At 42.9% G+C, this 18,741-nt stretch overlaps 1 protein-coding gene across 1 annotated transcript; it reads left to right on the top strand.

Moving 5' to 3' along the window:
• Window positions 1–6,863: 6,863 nt before the first annotated feature.
• LOC132817367 (C-X-C chemokine receptor type 1-like) lies at window positions 6,864–18,052 on the top strand. Its single transcript, XM_060827779.1, has 2 exons — window positions 6,864–6,917; window positions 16,968–18,052. Exon 2 carries the CDS (start codon window positions 16,970–16,972, stop codon window positions 18,047–18,049), a length of 1,080 nt encoding a protein of 359 aa, XP_060683762.1. The 5' UTR covers window positions 6,864–6,917; window positions 16,968–16,969; the 3' UTR covers window positions 18,050–18,052.
• Window positions 18,053–18,741: the final 689 nt, after the last annotated feature.

Genomic DNA, 18,741 nt, shown 5'->3' with positions numbered 1-18,741 from the left:
TGTAAAAGAATTGCCTCTTATCTCCTTTTTAAATTTTTCTCTTCATGCCTTGAAAATTTACCCCCTAGTCTTGAAATACCCCACCATAGGGAAAAGACACCAGCCATTCACCTCATCTTTACCCCTCGTTACTTTATAAAATCTCTATCGGGTCAACTCTCAACCTCCTAGACTCCAGTGAAAAAGGTGCCAGGGTATCCAGCCTCTCCCCGTACCTCAAACCCTCCATTCCCGGAAACAGCCTGGTAAATCTCTTCTAAACTCTCTCCTCCTTAATAATACCCATCCTATAATGCAGTCGAAGAAAGATTTAAAATTTGTGCATTATTGTGGATGACTTCATGTTCCAGGTTCTTCATTGCAGCACTAAGGGCAGACTGCATTGTGTTAGTGGATGAGTCATTTTGATATAAGATATCTGAGTAGAATTGGGTCAATTAGCCCATCGAGTCTGCTCTGCCATTCAACCATGGCTAATATGTTTCTCAAACCCATTCTCCTGCCTTCTCCTTGTAACCGATAATTCCCAGATTAATCTTGGAAAGGGTGGACGCTAGGAAATTATTTCCTTTAGGCGAGGAGACTAGGATTGTGGACACAGCCTTAGAAATAGAGGGGGTCAATTCAGAACAGAAATGCGGAGACATTTCTTCAGCCAGAGAGTGGTGGGCCTGTGGAATTCATTGCCGCGGAGTGCAGTGGAGGCCGGGATGCTAAATGTCTTCAAGGCAGGGATTGATAAATTCTTGATGTCACGAGGAATTAAGGGCTACGGGGAGAATGCGGGTAAGTGGAGTTGAAATGCCCATCAGCCATGATTGAATGGCAGAGTGGACTTGATGGGCCGAATGACCTTACTTCCACTCCTATGTCTTATGGTCTTATGGTCTAATCGAGTACCTATTTATCCACCATATATACTCATGTATAGGTCGAGTTTTGAAGACCGTTTATTAAGCTGAAGTAAGGGTGTCAGTTTATACACAAGATATTGTTTTCAAAGGGATGACATTCATGCTTGACGTGAGTCAAAAATGGCCAAACAAGAGCCAGATCTCCAAATAAAATAATAAACAACAAAAGGAAAACAAATTATGGGCATTATTGAATACTTATCTACAAACTAGCTCTCCACATTCTGCCTGCTACAGTGGAACAGTACTGTCGCACTGTATTCCAGTTACCAGTACAGTAAAGTATATGTAGGTCAACACATGTGTACAAAAGTTAACAGGCATACCAGCAGGTGGTCAGACCATCTACCAGTTGTACAACACAATTCATGAAATAAAAACAGAGGAGCAGTAGAAACAAAACTAAAGACTGATAGCATTTTATTAACATACCACATAAAACTGTTAATATTATATGATAAACACTTTACATCAAAGAACTGACATTCACAGCAAAAAACTCTTCTCACCATATATCACAAATGTTATGGGATAGTCAGGAAGAGGATCCGATAAACTAGGGTCAACTTATACACGACGTATATGAAAAATACCAGATTTTTTGACCAATAATAATGGATCTACTTATATATGGGTTTGACCTATACATGAGTATATATGGTATCTCTTAAATACAGCTGAAAATGTGTTGCTGGAAAAGCGCAGCAGGTCAGGCAGCATCCAAGAAGCAGGAGAATCGATGTTTCTTCAGGCTCATGCCAGAAACGTCGATTCTCCTGCTCCTTGGATGCTGCCTGACTTGCTGCGCTTTTCCAGCAACACATTTTCAGCTCTGATCTCCAGCATCTGCAGTCCTTACTTTCTCCTAGAAGATCTCTTAAATACAGTCAATAAGTAGGCCTCCACAGTCCTCTTTGACAATGAGTTCCACAGATTAATCATGCTCTGGCTGAAGAAATTTCTTCTCATCTTAGTTTTAAAGGGTTATCCCTTCACTCTTGGGCTATTCTCTTGGGTCCTGTACTCTGAAACGTCTTCTCCACATCCTCTATCTCCAGACCTCTCAGTATTCGGTAAGTTTCAGTTACATCACTCCCCCCCCCGCCCATCCCATCCTTCAAAGCTCCATCGATTACAGACCCCAAGTCCTCAACTGATCCTTATCTGACAAGCCCTTCATCCCTGGGATCATTCTTGTAAACCTCCTCTGGACTCTCTCCAGAGCGAGCACATCCTTTCTTAGGTATGGGACCCCAAAACTGCTCACAATGTTCCAAATGCGATCTGACGAGATCCTTATGCAGCCTCAACAGTACATCTCCACCCTTGTATTCCAACCCTCTTGACTTGAATACTAACATTGCATTTGCCTTCTAACTGCCAATTGAACCTGCATGCTAACCTTTATGGAATCCTAAACTTGGATTTCTGGTCCCTTTGTGCTTCAGTTTTCTGAAGCTTTTCCCTGTTTTGGAAAATAGTCTCTTCTTCCTATCAATGAGCATAACCTCTCCCTTTCCCCCATTGTATGCCATCTGCTGCTTCTTTGCGCACTCATCTAGCTTATCCTTCTGCAACCTCCCCCACTTCCTCAACACTCCCTAAGACCTCCACCTATCTTTGTAATATCTATAAACTAAACAACAATGCCCTCACTTTTTTCAAACTGATCATTAATGTATAACTTTTTTTATTCATTCACAGGGTGAGGGTGTGACTGACTAAACCAGTATTTATTGCCCATCCCTAATTGCCCAGAGGGCAGTCAAGAGTCAACCATATTGCTGTGGGTCTGGAGTCACATGTAGGGTGGCAGTTTTGTTCCCTAGAGGACATTGATGAACCAAATGGCTTTTTCTGAAAATCAACAATGGTTTATGGTCATCATTACAGTCTTAATTACAGTTCTTTAAAAAAATTCAAATTCCACCATCTTCTGTGGCGGAATTCAAATCTGGGTCCACAGAACAGACTTCTGGATTAACACTTCAGCAACAATAACACTAGGCCATCACCTCCCCCGCTATAGCAGTGATCTGAATACCCTGTAGAACTCTACTAGTCACCAGCTGCCATCCTGAAACACACTTAATGCCTACTCTTTGCCTTCTGCCACTCTGCCATTTCTCTATCCATGGCAGTACCTTGCCCCTAACACCATGGGCTCTTGTCTTATTTAGCAGTCTCCTATGAGACCCATTGTCAAAGGTCTTCTGGAAATCCAAACAGATGATATCCACTGGGTGTCATTGGTATAAATTGTTGTTACCTCCTCAAAGAATTTTAACAGATTTGTCAGGCATAACCTCCCATTGATGAAGCTATGCTGACTCAGCCCTATTCTACTGTACACTTTTAAGTACTCCACAATCTCATCCTTACTCATGAACTCTCAAATCTTACCAATGATGAAAGTCAGGTTAACCGACCCAAAATTTCCAATCTTCTGCCTCTCTCTCTTTTCAAACATTAGCCATTTTCCGGTCTCCTGAGACACTCCCTGCCTTCCAATCATCACCAATGCCTCTGCAATCTCCTCAGCTGTCTGCTTCGGAGGTGTCATCCATCTGGTCCGGGTGAATTATCCACATTCAGACCTTTCTGCTTCCCTGGCACCTTCTTCTTAGGGATGGCCACTACCTTCACCTCTGCCCCCTAACTCTGTTGAAGTTGCTGGTGTCTTCCACTGTGGAGAATGATATAAAATTCCCGATGCAGTTCCTCCACTATTTCTTCCTTCCACATTACTACTGCAGCCTCATTTTCGAGCAGCCTAATTCCTCTCTTTTTGCCTCTCTCTTATCTTTTATATATTTAAAAAAAGCTCTTGCAATCTTCTTTTATATTACTAGCTAGGTTACTCTCCGCATTTCATCTTCAATATCCTTACTGCATTTTAGTTATCCTTCAATGGTTTTTGAAGGTTTCCCAATCCTCTGGCTTCCAACAAATCTTCACCTTATTGTATGCTTTTTCTTTTGCTTTTACACTGTCACCAACTTCCAATGTCAGCCACAGTTGTCTCATCCCTTTCTTAATATATTTTTGCCTTCCATGGGCTGGATTTCTACTGTGTCTTCTGAATTACCCACAGAAACTGCGGCCATTGTTGCGCTACTGTCTTCCTGTTAGTGTCCCCTTCCAATCAATTCTGGCCAGCTCCTCCTCCGTGTTTTTATGGGAGTAGTACTCAACTGTAATAATGTTACATCTGATTTAAGATTCACCCTCTCAAACTTCAGGATGAATTCTATCATGTTATGCCATTGCCCTCTAGAGATTCCTTCACCTTAAGCTCCCTAATCAAGATGGGCAGCATGTGTGGTTAGCACTGCTGTCTCACAGCCAAGGACCCAGATTTGATTCCAGCCTCGGGCAACTGTCTGTGTGGAGTTTGCACACTCTCCCCGTGTCTGCGTGGGTTTCCTCTGGCACCTCTGGTTTCGTCCCTCAGTCCAAAGATGTGCAGGTTAGGGTGAATTGGTCATGCTAAATTGCCCATAGTGCTGGGTACATTAGTCAGAGTGAAATGAGTCTGGATGGGTTACTCTTTCGAGGGTTGGTGTGGACTTGTTGGGCAGAAGGGCTTGTTTCCACACTGTAGGGGAATCTAATCTATACATCACCTAAATCCAAAATTGTCTGTTTCCGAGTGAGTTCTAACACAAAGCTATTTCAAAAAGCCATCTTGTAGACACTCCATGAATTCCTTTTCTTGAGATCTTCTACCTTCTGATTTTCTCAGCGCACCTGCATATTGAAGTCCCCATGAATCTTGTAATAGTGTCTCTCACATGCCTTTCTACTTATTGGTTTATTCATCTCCCCACATCCTGACTATAGCTAGGAGACCGATACACAACTCCAATCACAGTCTCTTTTACTTTGCGGTTCCTCAACCCCATCCACAGATTTTATTCCTTCTGGCTCCAAATCACTCCATTTCTCACTAACAAGGCAACACTACCCCAAGCTCATTTGTCTTCCTTTCAATAGGACATGTATCTTTGGATATTCAGTCCCCAGCTCTGATCCCCTTGCAGCCACACCTCTGTGATACCCACAACACTGTGCCTGGAAATTTCAATCTACGCTACAAGCTCGCTTACCTTGTGCCATATACTGCATACATTCAAGTACAACACACTAAGTCCTGCATTGACTGTCCCCTTCTCACCGTTGGCCCCACATCTGCTATGCCTGAAGTGAAATTGCCGACCCTTTCAATACTCTCGGTCTTATTACTTGTTTGAGAAACTTTAATAACCTCTGCTGAGCCCTCTCCAAATTTAATGTTTTCCATAATTTTCTATGCAACTGGATCTACTCCTCCACCCCCCTATTTAGTTTGAAGCCTGACCCACAGCCCTGGTTATGCCATTTGCCAGGAGTCTGGACCCAGCATGAGACTCATCCCATCAGAACCCCTCCCACCTTCCCAGTACTGCAGCCAATATTCAATGAATTCAAACCAGTTTCTCCCACATGAATCTTTCAGCGATGTGTTGACCTCTTTAATCTTATTGATCCTGTGCCAATTACTTTGTGGCTCAGCTAGTAATCCGGGAATTATCATCTTTTTGTTTCTGCTTTTTAAACTAGTCCCTACATGCTCATATTCCCTCAGAAGAACATCTTCCCTCTTTCGACTTAAATCATTGGTACCTATCTGGATCACAACAACTGGATCTTTCTCCTCCCACGCCAAATTCTTCTGCAGCCCGGGTGAGATATCCTGAACCTGGGCACCAGGCAGGCAACAAAGCCCCAGCCTAAACCTTACCTTAACCCAAGCAAACATTTCTCCCTTAACCAAGCAAAGCACATTGTCTCAAAGCTAATTTCTGTTTGTCCCGGCTACAGTATTTGTTCACGTAGCAATAATGACTGCAACTCGAAGACGATCCACTGTTTATAACTTAGTTATAAGTTTATGGGAATATTAACTAAAAGTTCTTTATTTCTTTCTGTCTTTTCTTTTGATTTTCCTAAATAATTTTACTTGGAGTGCACCATGTATAAACAACATTGACATGCCCTTTCAAAATAGCTCTAATTGAGGGGCCTAATTGTGGCCACTTCAATTGACAGTACAGAGACAAATATATTTTGTGGGGTGGACACCATATATTGAGGACATCAAGCTTCGTTCCATAGGATATTAATCTGTTGCTTTCATTATTCAACAGTTTTTTTTATTGATACCAGGGCTTTCTTTCCAAATTCTCTTTACAGTTGTCGGACTGTCATGGTGAGGTCAAAACTCCATCAGATATTAAGTCTATATGAATACATTTAGAGTGAGTTAAAATTGGGCATTTGGATCTTCAGGCTAAAGGAATCTAAGGGTATGAGGAGACTGCAGGAAGGAGAGAATGAATTGTATGATCAGCCATGATAGTTTTGAATGGTGGAATGAGCTTGAAGGGCCAAATAGCCTACTCTTGCTTAAAGTTTCTATGTTTTTATGTACTCTAGACTTTGGATTACTGTTACAGTGAACATAAGCCTTATGCTGTTGTCAAATACCACACCCTATGAAAGGGGTTCAGAAAGGTTCACAAGTAGCAAAATCTGCAGAGTTATCAATTTCATCGGAAATTACAATCAGGAACAAACACTCACCCTAATTTAACAAACACGCTGCAAAAATGGGCATCCATAATAGTATGATTTCAGGTCATGACCTGTTTTTAACAGTACAATGTGTAACATATTCTCATGGATTTTACCCAGACCTGTTGAATCACTTCTCTTTCAGATTCTGTATTTTCTTCTTTCAGTTTCTTAATGCCTTGCAACACTCTTCGCATTTTACAGAAATCTATTGCAATTTGACTGGACTCATACTTTGTTATTGTACAAGGCTGTGCTTATGTCACCAAACATTGTGTAAACATTATATTAGGCTGTGAGATGCTCTCTTGTTTGCATCTGGCGCGCGAAGCAAATCATTTTACCAACTTACAGTCAGACAGCTAACATCAATCATCTTGTGAGAAGGTACGTATATTTAATCAACTGATCAATTCAATCCAATTGACAGACATTATTTTGCTTATTCGTGCAACTTATATTGGAGAGTTCCTGCAAATAGTTTGATATCTGATTTGATTTGATTTAGAGATGGTTGGTAGATCTCTGACAATAAATGAGATTAAATAATTAAATAAATAAGAAATGGACTATAAAAAATAACTTTACGAAGAGAATCAAGAGAAGAAAGAATTTTACTTTTGCTCATAAGATGATATCTGATGGAACTGCATACTAGACCTGAAAATAAATATTTATTCAAATTGTTTGACTCTATTCTGACACAAGTATGAGAAGAAAAGAAAATTAGGTTAATCCACGTCTTTTGTAATTCTCAATTCATCCCAGACAGTCTTACAGAAGCATTATGACTTTGTGAAAAGACAGAATGTTGCAGATTATGGAAATAAGACAAGTAAATACAAAATGCTGCAAATACTCAGCTAGATTGGAAGGATCTGTGGAGACATTGACCAAGCTCACATTTCAGATTGGTGATGCCAACTCTGTTTTTCTCTTCAAAGATGCTGCCTGACCTGCTGAACTCCAGCATTTTCTGTTTTTATTAAGGATACATATAAATGTACGAATAAGGAGCAGGTATAGGCTATTCAGCCCTGCAAAACTGTTGTGCTTTTCAATAAAATCAAAGCTGATCTGATAAAGTCCACAGAAAGTTTTAGTCTGTGTTCCCTCTTCTAGGAGAAATTGGGGAATGCAGATACTGGAGATCAGAGTTGAGAGTGTGGTGCTGGAAAAGCACAGCAGCTCAGGCAGCATCTGCGGAGCAGGAGAATCGATGTTTTGGATATAAGCCCTTCATTAGGAAAGAGGCTTATGGTCTGGAGGTTGAGAGATAAATGGGAGGGGGATGGGGTTGGGGGGAAGGTAGCTGAGAATGCAATAGGTAGATGAAGGTGAGGGAGAAGGTGATAGGCCGAAGAGGAAGGTGGAACAGATTCCTGGATCTTTCCATCTCCATCTCCAGTGACTGACTAACCACAGACATCTATCCACGTGGTCAACGATGCCTTTCAGCACATCTCCTCCACTTCCCACACCTCCACCCTTGAACCTCACCCCTTCCAACACAACAAAAGCAGAATTCCTCCCTGGTCATAGAGATGTACAGCACGGAAACAGACCCTTTGGTCCAAGTTGTCCATGCCGACCAGCTATCCCAACCTAATCTAGTCCCACCTGCCACATCCCTCCAAATCCTTCCTATTCATATACCCATCCAGATGCCTTTTAAATGTTGCAATTGTACCAGCCTCCACCACTTCTTCTGGCAGCTCATTCTATACACGTACCACCCTCTGTGTGAAAAAGTTGCCCCTTAGGTCTCTTTTATATCTTTCCCCTCTCACCCTAAACCCTCTAGTTCTGCAGTCCCCCATCCCAGGGAAAAGACTTTGTCTATTTATCCTATTCATTCCCCTCATCCTATTCATTCTCTATGTGCAGCAACACTCTTATGACCTTACCGTTAAGTGTATAAGTCCTGCTCTGATTTGCTTTCCGAAAATGCAGCAGCTTGCATTTATCTAATTTTTTTTAGATCAGATTACTTACAGTGTGGAAACAGGCCCTTTGGCCCAACAAGTCCACACTGACCCACTGAAACATAACCCACCCAGACCCATTCCCCTACATTTACCCCTTCACCTAACACTACGGATAATTTAGCATGGCCAATTCACCTAACCTGCACATTTTTGGATTGTGGAAGGAAACCGGAGCACCCGGGGAAAAGCCACGCAGACACGGGGAGAACGTGCAAACTCCACACAGAGGATTGCCTAAGGCAGGAATTGAATGCAGGTCTCTGGCACTGTGAGGCAGCAGTGCTAACCACTGTGCCACCATGCCACCCACAAAGTAAACTCTATCTGCCACTTCTCAAGCCCATTGTCCCACCTGATCCAGATCCTGTTGTAATCTGAGGTAACCTTCTTCGCTGTCCACTACACCTCCAATTTTGGTGTCATCTGCAAACTTACTAACTATATGCAGTTCCCCTTATGGTCACATCCAAAACCTCCATATACATCACATCATCCTCCGTCATTTCCGCCATCAAAAATAGACCCCACCACCATAGATATATTTCTTTCCCCACTGCTATCAGCACTCTGGAGAGACCATTCCCTCTGCAACTCCCTCGCCAGATCCACGAGCTCCCCCCCCCACCACCACCATCACCAGCCCACATTCACCTCCAAACACCTTTCCTTGCCATCGCAGGAAGTGCAAAACCTGTGCCTACACCACTCCCGTCACCTTCGGCCAAGACCCCAAGAGTACTTCCAGTCCAAGAGAAATTCACCTATACCACATCAATGTCATCTACTGTATCCATTGCACCCGATGTGATCTCCTCTACTTCAGAGAGACAGAATGTCTACTTGCGGCCATTTGAGAGAATATTTCTGGGACACTCGCACCAACCAACACCACCGACCCGTGGCTGAACACTTCAGCTCCCACTCCCAGTCCATCAAGGATATGCAGGTTTAGATTAGATTAGACTTACAGTGTGGAAACAGGCCCTTCGGCCCAACAAGTCCACACCGACCCGCCAAAGCGCAATCCGCCCATACCCCTACATTTACCCCTTACCTAACACTAGGGGCAATTTAGCATGGCCAATTCACCTGACCCGCACATCTTTGGACTGTGGGAGGAAACCGGAGCACCCGGAGGAAACCCACACAGACACGGGGAGAATGTGCAAACTCCACACAGTCAGTCGCCTGAGTCGGGAATTGAACCCAGGTCTCAGGCGCTGTGAGGCAGCAGTGCTAACCACTGTGCCACCGGAGGTCTTGAGCCTCCTCCATCACCAAGCCCTTACCACCTGACACCTGGAGGAAGAATGCCTCATATTCCACCTTGGGACACTGCAACCAAATGGGATCATTGTGGATGTCACCAGTTTCCTCATTGCCCCTCCCTCCACATTATCCCAGTCCCAAATCCTCAATCTGACACTGCCCTCCTGACCTGTCCATCACCTTTCCTCAAATCTTCTCAAAATTTTCTATCACCTTTCCTATATATCCGCTCATACTTCCTCTCTGACCTATAACCCTTGAAGGAAACTCCACCTTCATCTACCTCTCACATTCCCAGCTACCTTCCACCCAACCCCACCCCTCCTCCCATTTATCTCTCAGCTCCCCGGCCCACAAGGCTCCCCTCATTCCTGATGAAGGGCTTACGCTTGAAATGTTGATTCTTCTGCTCCTTGGAGCTGTCTGACCTGCTGTGCTTTCCCAGCACCATACTCTCACTCCCTTATATACCCAGCAACCTTGCACCCCTTTCTTTAATTTGTTGCATTGAGAACTATAGCTATTTGCATAGCAGTGAGATAAATGATCAGTTTGTGGCTTACTATTTGTTTTCAAAATAACTGATCTCCAGCATCTGCAGACCTCATTTTTTACTCGAAGATTTTAACCTACTGCGAATCCTCTTACAAGGATGCCTTCCTTGAAGAAGCTCTCTTCCTCCCTCTACAAGGATTTCAGTGAGTCCCTCTCTCACTGCACCCCCCAGGTCATCTCCTCTGCACAGAAGCTCTTCAGCCACATTCTCAAACAGACCCGTTACCACAGCACCTTGACCTCCTTCCACCTATCCCACCTCCATCGCCCCTCCCCCTAGTCCCTCCTCCCTACCTTTTATCTCAGCCGGCTTGGCTCTCTCTCTCTTATTCCTGATGAAGGGCTTATGCTCGAAACGTCGAATTCTCTATTCCTGAGATGCTGCCTAACCTGCTGTGCTTTGACCAGCAACACATTTGCAGCTGTGATCTCCAGCATCTGCAGACCTCATTTTTTACAGGCAAATATTACAGTTCTGTTCAAAAAAAGGTTGTAAGGATAAACTGAGTAAAGACAGGCCAGTCAGTTTAGCCTTGGTAGTGGGGAAGCTTTTAGAAATGATTATTCGGGGTAACCTTACTGTCACTTAACATACAGATTGTTAAGGAAAACCAAAATGTAACATTTTCAGGACAAATTGTATTTTACTAACTTGCTTGAATTTTTAATAAGGTAACAGAGATTAATGTCGATGGCCTCGTGTGCATTTAATCAACAAAGTGTGTGTTCCCTACATAGAAAAAGTGCTGAAAAATGTGTTGCTGGAAAAGCGCAGCAGGCCAGGCAGCATCCAAGGAGCAGGAAAATCGACGTTTCGGGCATAAGCCCTTCTTCAGGAATGATTCTCTTGTTCCTTGGATACTGCCTGACTTGCTGCGTGTTTCCAGCAACACATTTTTCAGCTCTGATCTCCAGCATCGCAGTCCTCACTTTCTCCATAGAAGAAGTGTACTGCTATTGGAACTGGCTGCTGAGGTTCAGTTGCAAATGCGGGTTGTAGCTTGACAGCTGGAGTTTAATTTGATAAATGGGATGTGTTGTATTTTGATAAAACAAACTAGGGGCAGGACCTACACCTTAGTGGTAGAACCCTGAGTAGTGTTAGGAGAAAGTGAGGACTGCAGATGTTAGAGAGTCAGAGTTGAAACGTGTGGCACTGGAAAAGCACAGCAGGTCAGGCAGCATCCGAGAAAGGGCTTACGCCAAAATTACAACTCTCCTGCTCCTCGGATGCTGCCTGACCTGTGACTTTCAACTCGGGTCGTGTTGTCAAACAGAGGGACCTAGGAGTTTAGATACTTGAAAGTTGTGTCACAGTTAGACAGGGTGGTTAAGGAGGCACTTAAGCACACTTGCCTTCATTGTTCAGACAGAATGGAAATTGAAATGTCATATTGAGGCTGTACAGGACACTGGTGAGGCCACTTTTGGAGTACTGTGTACAGTTCTGATCGCTCTACTACGGCAAGGATATTATTAAATTTGAGAGGATTCAGAAGATTTACCAGGATGTTGCCAGGACTGGAGGGTTTGGGGTATAAAGATAGGTAGGGACTTTTTTCACTGAAGTGGAGGAGGTTGTGGGGTGACTTTATAAATAAGATGAAGAGCAAAGACCGTTCATCTAGGTTGGGGGAGTTCAAAACTAGAGGGTATATTTTTAAGGTGAGAGGTGAAAGATTTAAAAGGGACCTGAGGTGCATTCTTTTTCACATGAAGGGGAGTTCATATGTGGAATGAGCTGCCATAGGAAATGATAGATGCAATTAGTTAAAACATGTAAAACATATTTGGTCAGGAATATGGATTAGAAAAGTTGAGAGGGAAATGGGCCAAACAGGGGCAAATGGAACTAGTTTAATTTCGGAAACCTGGTCAGCATAAAAGAGTTAGGTGAGCTGGTCTGTTTCTGTGCTGCATGTCTCTATGAATCTATGACTCAATTAAACTCCATCTGCCATTTCTCAGTCCATTGGCTTAGTTGATCATAGTTGTAATCTTAGATAGCCTTCTTCACGGTTGACTATATCACCAGTTTTGGTGTCATCTGTGAACTTTCATTCCTCCTAAGTTCTCATCCAAATCATTTATATAATTGGCAGGCAACAATGGAGCCAGCACTGATCCCTGTGGAACTCTGGTGGTTGCAGGTCTCCAGTCTGAAAAACAACCCTCCACCACCAAACTCTGTCTCCTACTGTCAAGTCAATTTTGTATCCGGTTGACAAGTTCTCCCTGAATCTCAACTTTGTTGGGCTAGTATATTAGCATGGATAGATATTGGCTAACGAATAGAAAACTGAGAGTTGGCAATAAAGGGAACTTTTTTAGTTTCATAACCTGTAACAAGTGGTGTGCCATAGAGATCAGTGTTGGGATCACAAATATTTACAATATTATTGACTTGAATGAAGAAAGGGAATGTGGTATAGCCAGGTTTGAGGGTGGCATGAAGAATTTACAGAGGGAAATAAGTTAAGTGAATCAGCAAAAACTTGGTAGATAGGACATAATGTGGGAGAATGTGAGGTCATGCACTTTTGCAGAAAGAAAAGTGGAGTTGAATATTAATTAAATGGGGAAAGACTGTAGAGAGCTACAGTACAGAGGGATCAATGATCACAAAAAGCTTGCATTGAAATTCAGCAGGTAATAGAGAAGGGTAGGTAACGATGGCCTTAATTTCGAAAAGAATGGAAGCTAAAAGTAAGGGAGTCTTGTAAACTGATTGGAATTGATTAGTCCTGTACTCATTGGAGTTTAGAAGAGTGATATGTAACATTTCAACTCCCCCTCCCACTCTGCCGAGGACGTGGAGGTCCTGGGCCTCCTTCACCACTGCTCCCTCACCACCAGACACCTGGAGGAAGAACGCCTCATCTTCCGCCTCAGAACACTTCAACCCCAGGGCATCAATGTGGACTTCAAGAGTTTCCTCATTTCCCCTTCCCCCACCTCACCCTAGTTCCAAACTTCCAGCTCAGCACTGTCCCCATGACTTGTCTGGACTTGTCCGACCTGCCTAGCTCCTTTTCCACCTATCCACTCCACCCTCTCCTCCCTGACCTATCACCTTTATCCCCTCCTCGACTCACCCATTGTACTCTATGCTACTTTCTCCCCACCCCCACCTTCCTCTAGCTTATCTCTCCATGCTTCAGGCTCTCTGCCTTTATTCCTGATGAAGGAACTTTTGCCCGAAACGTCGATTTCGCTGCACTTTGGATGCTGCCTGAACTGCTGTGCTTTTCCAGCACCACTAATCCAGAATCTGGTTTCCAGCATCTGCAGTCATTGTTTTTACCTCGACCTTAATGAAAAGTCCAAGACTCTTAGGAGACTAGACTGGGTAGATGCAGAAAGGTTCTTTCCCTTTGTACAAGACTGTAGAACCAGAGGCCATGATCTCAGTCACCCCATTTTAGACAGAAATGAGGAGCAATTTCTTTTCTCAGAGAGTAGTGAATCTATGGAATTCTTTAACATGAGGGCTGTTGAGGCAGAGCCATTTAGCCTATTCAAAAAAGGCTATGGGCAAAAGGCAGGCTAGCAGAGGTGTGAATTATCAGTCAGGGTCTTATTGAATAGTAAAGCAGACTTGATGGGCTGATAGCCTACTTCTGTTCCTACGTCTTATGGTCTGAGTATTGATGACACCTTCCATCACATTTATGATGAATGAAAGTAGACTGATGGAGCAGTACCAAAATCAGAAATTGCTGGAAAAACTAACAGGTCTGTCAGCATCTGTGGAGAAAAAACAGAGTTAAAATTTTGGGTCCAGTGACCCTTCAAAATAATCCTTCAGACCGTTTATGAGAAAAGATCACTGGATCTGAAAAATTAAGTCTGCTTTCTTTCCACAGATGCTGTCAGACCTACCGAGTTTTTCCAGCAATTTCTAATTTTGTTTCTGATTTTCAGAAACTACAATCTGTGATTTTCTGATGGGCTGGGGCAGTAATTGGCTGGGGTGGATTTGTCCTACTTTTTGAGGACAGGGCTTAGAAGTTGTTGGTTGGCTTGTTGAGCTGGTTGATTTTCTTGCAAACATTTCATCTCCTTCCTGGGCGACATGTTGAGCCTGTGTAGCCTCCAGATGAAGCACTGTCATTGTGATCTGCCCTGAATTTATATGGTTCTGTCGGTGCAAAACTGAAGATATCACCCAGGAGTGAGATGAAATATTTGCAAGCCAACCAACAACTTCAACCACAACACCAGCTACAGGTCTTCATAAAATTTTGTACAGGATTTTCCACACTGTTGGGTAGGTGTAGCATTGTAGCTGTATTCGAACAGCTTGGCTAGGGGAGCAGCAAGTTCTGAAGTACAAGTCTTCAGTGCTATTGCTGGAATGTTGTCAGGACCCATAACCTTTGCAGTATCCAGTGTCTCCAGCTCCTTCTTTATTTCATGAGGAATGAATTGAATTTGCAGAAGGTGCTGAGGATATCTGAAGGGAGCTGAGATGGATGATCCACTTGACATTTCTGGTTGAAGATTATTGGGAATGCTTCAGTCTTTGATGGCAGGATCGAATAAGTAAAGATACAATGCTTGCCTCAACTCAAAGATGACTGTTGGAAGTAAATCTCTTCAGGAGCGTGCTTTTCTCTCATCGCCAATGAAGTAACTCCACAAAGGCAGGTATTCTGTCACCAGGTCACCATTTATTTACATGGGGAGATTACATGACACTGATCCAGCTTCTTCAGAGATAGCTCTCAAGAGTAAACAGAACCTCTGACCCTCCTGTTTGTATCTGTCAGCCAGGACCAGATTAACAGCCCCAATCAGGGAACCCATATCCTATGAGGTCCACTTGACTGACCTGGTTACAATTGCTACATATGTCACTGCTATTGTCAGCCAGGATGTTATCAGGGCCCTTTACCAGTGTTTTCAATCAGTTCCAGACATCATTTGGTATGATTCAATTTGCTGAAGATTAGGATTTATGGTGCTAGGGAACACAGTACATGACAGCTATTACAAAGAGAATGCATTGCCTCATTGTCCAGTGTTTTTGCAGCATTAGAGAATAATTTATTCTATCTCAATGAGAGTCAACCATCTTCCACCAGCCATGCCAGAAAGGCTGTTAATCTGAAGTCTCCTGTGCATGTAGAGAATGCCTGCACAAGCACACTTATCAACATGGTATCATCCAGCCATGGCAAAACTGGTGATTATAGTGCCAGCCTCTCGGGCTGATTTGATGCCTGCTCTATGCATCAATACCATGTGGGTCATGTTGGCATTGTCTCCTAACACTCCCATCTGAACAGAAACCTGCCTATTGGCCCATGAACAAACATGAGTGATCTTTAAAGGCTGAGCTGTTGAACTTGTAACTCAGGTGCTTTTGTCTCACTTTTACTCTTCCAAGGTTTGCGTTGGTGACTTGTTGAATTTGATGCAATCTGACAAGGAGAGAGTGGAGTTTTCTTCCCTGTTTCCGGAGAGTCTAGAAATGATATGAGGGTTAAAACTGACGAAGGACAAAATCTTGGCCTGAAAACATGGTGGCCATTCACAGTGAAGAGAGGGGAAGCTGTGTGCGGAGGTGTTTGCATTTAGTGTTCAAGTTATCTTTGCTAACACTCGTCAGCTGGTGGTATTGAAACATGCACATTAGATAAGGTTTAGTGGTAGAGGAGGCCCAGGACTTGCATGTCCTTGACAGAGTGGGAGGTGGTACTGATGGGTGCGGGTATCCCAGAGATGTTCCCTGAAACAGTCCCCAAGAAGGTGTCTTGTCTCTCCGGATCATTTCGGAGAACATATGCAGGTCCTGGGCCTCCTCCACTGCCAAACAGTTATCACCCGACACCAGGAGGAGGAACGCCGCATATTCTGCCTTGGGACCCTGCAACCACACAGGATAAATGTGGATTTCAACAGTTTCCTCATTTCCCCTCCCCTCATGTTATTCCAGTACCAAGTCTCCAACTCAGCACTGCCCTCTGGACTCATCCATCACTGCCCCCTCTGACTTATCACCTTCTCCCTCACCTTCATCCACCTATTGCTTTCCCACCTCCCTCCCATTTACCTCTCAGTCTCAACCCACAAGCCCCTTTTCTGATGAAGGGTCCCGCTCGAAATGTCGAATCTCCTGCTCTTTGGATGCCTGACTGGCTATGCTTTTCCAGCATCACAGTCTCGACTAATAATGTAATGGGAGAAATATTAAAAAGACATCTCAGAAGATAAGTGTAGCGAGCAATGAACCCTTTGAGCAAAACTTTCTGCTTCAATAAATGTAACTCAAACTTTGCTTTCTGTCTGTGAACCCATTTCTATTCAAGCAATAGTGTTTCCTTCCATTTAATGTGTTTGAAATTTGCGATCAGCCTCACATGAAAACCCATATACTGTAATGCATTTTGTTTATGTAGCTGATCATTCACTGCATCAAAAATCTCTAGTAGGACAAGTCTAAGTTGTCATACCTGATCAACACATTCCTTTCCAATTCACACCAACAATAATTACAATTTCAGATTTGAAGAGTTTGCACTTAGCCAGAATCACACATTCTTTGCAGAATTTTTCAAAATGACTTAATATTTGAATTAGTTTTATTCTCAATTACTGATCTGTTCTTTGTTTCTTTTAGAAATGGGAAGCATTACCATTAATTTGGATGACATGGACTTCAGCGATATGTTTGACAACTACAGCAGTGATTGGTACACTTATTTTGATCCTGACATAAGTCCCTGCACCCTCGCAGTTAGTGGTAATTGGATCAACACAGCTCTGGCTGTTATCTATAGCCTGGCGTGCTTCCTCGCTGTGACAGGCAACATTATCGTAATGATTGTCCTACTCTGGAATCAACACACAATATTATCCACAGATATCTACCTGCTTAATCTGGCAGTGGCTGACCTGCTCTTTGCCATGACCTTGCCTTTTTGGGCAGTGGATGCCGTATCTGGCTGGATATTTGGTGATACCATGTGTAAAATCATCAGCATGCTACAGGAAGTTAACTTCTACAGTGGGATTTTATTGCTGGCTTGTATCAGTATTGATCGCTATCTGTCCATTGTCTACGCTACACGGGCCCACAAGCAGAAGAGACCATTTATAATTAAGTTGGTTTGTGCTGCTGTTTGGTTGCTGGCTATTGTCCTGTCTTTACTGGTTTTGTACAAGGGTGAATATACTCCACCTGGTTCCAACAGAAAGATATGTTATGAGATACTTGATGGTGAATTTGCTGCAAAGTGGAGAATAATCACTAGATTTTTGCGGCATTTTATTGGGTTTCTTATCCCTCTGGCTGCCATGGTTTACTGCTACAGTGTGACAATCCAGAAACTGTGTCAAACGAAGGGATTTCAGAAACATAAAGCCATGAAAGTCATCATTGTGGTGGTGTTGGCTTTTCTCATTTGTTGGTTCCCACACAACATTACGGTATTCATCGACACATTAATGAGGAGCAAACTCATTGCCGAGACTTGTCAGAAGCGTAATCACATTGACAGAGCTCTTTTTGGAACTCAAAGTTTGGGATTCCTGCACAGCTGTATTAACCCAATTGTATATGCATTCATTGGGGTGAAATTCAGGAGGAATCTGCTCAAAATTTTGGCTCGTAAAGGAATTATTAAACAAAGAAGAATGGCAATATATAGCAGATCTGTATCTTCCTCCTCTGAAGCTGGACTCATTTCAAGCAACATATAGAATCCTTGTGGTCAGGTTACTGCAACCAATCAGTAAGGTACCAAATGTAAATAAATAAAATGAATGGACTGAGCTGTCCAAGACTCAGTCGATGTTAATGCTGTGTTCTGAAATGATGAAAATAAATTGGCATATCCTGCATGGTTCACTGTGTTAATATCTGATGTATAATGCTCAGAAATAATGCATGCAATTTCCAATGTACAAGTTCTGGACCTGATGGTCCCCAATCTCCATTGTATTATCTGATTAACTTTGAAAAACAAAATTAATAATGGTGTGGTCTGGTGGACATATATTGCCTGTCCCCTAATTATCTGAACTGGCATCCACACTGCTGTGATTCTGGAGTCAGATGTAGCCCAGACCAGATAAGGATGTCAAATTTCATTCTCAAAAGGAAACTTCCTTAAGCAAAAAGCAAATTAATGTGAATGTTAGAGGTGGAAAATAAAAATGGAGAAAATTGGAAATTCTCAGCATGTCTAACAACAATCATGTTGTGAAGAAATGTCATCAATCTGAAATAGTAACTCTGTGTTACTCTCTTATGTTGAAAGGCATACAGTGCATTATATTTTTGAGATTTTTTTATTGAAATAGAGATAAATAGATATGGACAATTTCTGTGAATTAAATACTTTGAAGCATGTCAGAAATTATTTGCATCAGCATAGAGCCACAGAGTCATA

This window comes from Hemiscyllium ocellatum, chromosome 7 (assembly GCF_020745735.1).
Source record: "Hemiscyllium ocellatum isolate sHemOce1 chromosome 7, sHemOce1.pat.X.cur, whole genome shotgun sequence".
NCBI lineage: Eukaryota > Metazoa > Chordata > Chondrichthyes > Orectolobiformes > Hemiscylliidae > Hemiscyllium > Hemiscyllium ocellatum.
The sequence above is the reverse complement of the archived record's forward strand: the minus strand, read 5'-3'. Positions and strand labels throughout refer to the sequence as shown.